This window comes from Cariama cristata, unplaced genomic scaffold, assembly GCF_000690535.1.
Source record: "Cariama cristata isolate BGI_N322 unplaced genomic scaffold, ASM69053v1 scaffold31045, whole genome shotgun sequence".
Taxonomy (NCBI): Eukaryota; Metazoa; Chordata; class Aves; order Cariamiformes; family Cariamidae; genus Cariama; species Cariama cristata.
Window position 1 is genome coordinate 33,495 of NW_009618618.1, and position 2,663 is coordinate 36,157.

The 2,663-nt window shown below is 44.6% G+C and overlaps 1 protein-coding gene across 1 annotated transcript in view; it reads left to right on the forward strand.

The window, feature by feature from the left end:
• The window catches only part of ADAM17 (ADAM metallopeptidase domain 17), a 22,878-nt gene extending 22,609 nt beyond the window's left edge, over positions 1-269 (forward strand). The window contains 2 exon segments of the mRNA XM_009700931.1: positions 1-9; positions 11-269. The exon segment at positions 1-9 is cut by the window's left edge and continues 74 nt beyond it. Coding sequence (XP_009699233.1) covers positions 1-9; positions 11-269 — 268 coding nt within the window.
• Positions 270-2,663: the final 2,394 nt, after the last annotated feature.

The window sequence follows — 2,663 nt, forward strand, 5'->3', positions numbered from 1 at the left end:
CCCAGCCCCGGCGCCCCACCCCAGCCGTGCCCGCTGTCGCTGCGGCACCGAAACAGGACCACCAAAGAATGGACACTATTCAGGAGGACCCAAGCACTGACTCTCACATCGATGAGGACGGGTTTGAGAAGGACCCTTTCCCAAATAGCAGCTCGGCCGCCAAATCTTTTGAGGACTTGACAGACCATCCTGTCATTAGGAGTGAGAAAGCTTCATCCTTCAAACTACAGCGCCAGAACCGGGTGGACAGCAAAGAAACAGAATGCTAGTGTCCTGCCGCCTTCTCAGTGTATGACTCGTGTCTGCAAAATAAGGATCTAAAACCATTTCATATATATAAATATAAATATATGTGTATATATATTTTTGTGAGGGAGTGGGAGAAATAAGGAAGTGACCTACTGCAGATGCTGGTCATGTGTATGACCTTCCTTAAATTACATTTATTAGAGCATTATTATCTTTCAAAAAGGAAAATCCAAACTAAAACTGGCTTGTTTTTGAAGCTTTTTGGATTTGTTTTTCTATTTCTTTGACCTTTAACATTTCCTTCAACCTGTGGTGCAAAACCAAATATCCTGCTGGATATTGGATTGTGTATATCAGCCTTTTTTATAATTTAATATTTTGTAGTCTGACAGCACTGATAGACAAAATTAAGGGGCTTTTAAAACCAAAATGAAAACAGTGCAGTATGTTCCACATAGAGTAGATCATTTAGCAGTTTAAGGTACATGTAAGCAAAAACCTAAACAGATGCCTTGAGAACAGAAAGAGAGTGATGAAACAGATAAAAATAGAGTCTTACAGCATCCCATGAACATGCATAATTGGAATCAAGAAGCTTAAGATATACGTCTTCTAAATGAATAAAAATAAAAGGATCATAGAGAGGCTGTTAAACCTTATGTGATGCATGGAAGTGTTCCTCTAGCATGAAACGCTTCTGCCTCTGGCGGTGAGGTTGTCTTGTCTTCATGGCATAGAAAAGCTTTCCTTGGGAGTTCCCTGCTCTGCACTCAGGGGCCTCCATGTTGCAGGTGGCTGGTAGGAGAAAGAAGTGTAAGGGGAGAAGTCATTTGCGGGGATGAGGACCGTTTTAAGCAGCTGTTCACAGCAGTTGTTTCGGTGCAGAAATGTTTCTCCGAATGTTATTTTGAAATACGTAACAGTATTGTTGAGGTGTTCAAAGAGCTGAGCCTCGGTTTTCTGTGGTCTGTGTGGCCTTTAGAGCTCCTACTGCATAAATAAATGAGGGGGAAAATTCATTCCACTGCGGGGAGGCATTTGTTTAAAACAAATTGTGAATTTAATCAAAAAAGAAAGAAACCTTTGTTCAACTTACAAGGCAAGGATAAGGAGGGGACTTCATGAATTCTAATTCCCACACAGGTAGTAAAATGCAATGTCAGAAGCTGGTAATTGAACGGTGTTGTCTGATACAGCTGGTGAGCTGGGAGTGGCACGGGAGCGTTGTTTGAGCTTTGTAGCAGAGGGACTGACATGGAGTCACAGAGCAACTGTCACGATAGTAAAGCAGCATCCTCATTCTGTATCTCTTTTCTCCCACAATAATCTATTGATAAAACTGACATAAAAGGCGACCAAACCGGTACAACCATTGTAACTGTTACAAGCCTCTGCTCAGCCACATGGGAATCGCAGCTGTGGGTGAGGGAAAGTAACCAAACCTGTGCCGAAAGGATGGGGCGAGTACCTCCCTCCCCTCTCCTCCCCACCAGGGACTGGTGTTACACTAATACTTGAACGTGTGCCTTACGGTATTCCTACCCGACTAGCTCTTGCGTTTTATAGACTGGGGTTTGAACTTCGGGGGGCGGGGGGGAGTTGTTTGGGTTTTCTTGGTTTTGATTCAGTGCAAAGTACATGTGTGTGAGGAGTTAATTTAATTCCCAATAAAACCTTTTTATATTAAAAAAGAAATTAGTTAAACAAGAGCTGTTTCTGTGCAGTCCTTCTGGAAAAGACCTAATTCTTCAGTTGCCAAAGCCTGAGTTAAACTGGCATGCAGCCTGTTATTTCTAAGTGCTCACCTCTGAAACTCGGTTGTCGCAGAGGCCGAACCCTGGGCATGTGGGGTGCAGATCTGCGGGGGAGGGAGTTGGTCTCACCGTGTGTCCTCTGGATGAGGGTCGGGTCTGACTGAAATTCCTAGCCAAGGTGCGGGTGCATCCTCAAATGCTTTTTCAGGTAGCAAATCCGTCAGTACGTGTTTGCAGCACTAAGGTCTTCGCTTCCCAGATGACCACCAGGCGCTTGGGAGCTTGAAACTGGAGATCTGGAGCAGGCCGTGGGCACCATGGAATCCACCCCCCACACCGAGCCATATCCCAGAAGCTGTGAAAGCAGGACTTGCACAGTTTGTTCCCAACGTCTTAACGCAGGAAGAGCCACAGCTGCCACAGGGAGCCCCTTCCGCTGTTTAGCCAGTCTTTACTGGAAGCATGTATTACAGAAAGGACAGCCCAGTTTAATACTCATAAATATTTATAAATCAGACTAGCTCCTGGTCTAGCTCCAGGCACATGAAAAATAACTGCTTCTGCTCCCATTTATAACACAATTAATTACACAGCAGATGACAGGTCCTGGCAAACTTTTAGCTATTTAATGAAGCAAAGGCAGCCTCACGGCACTGACAA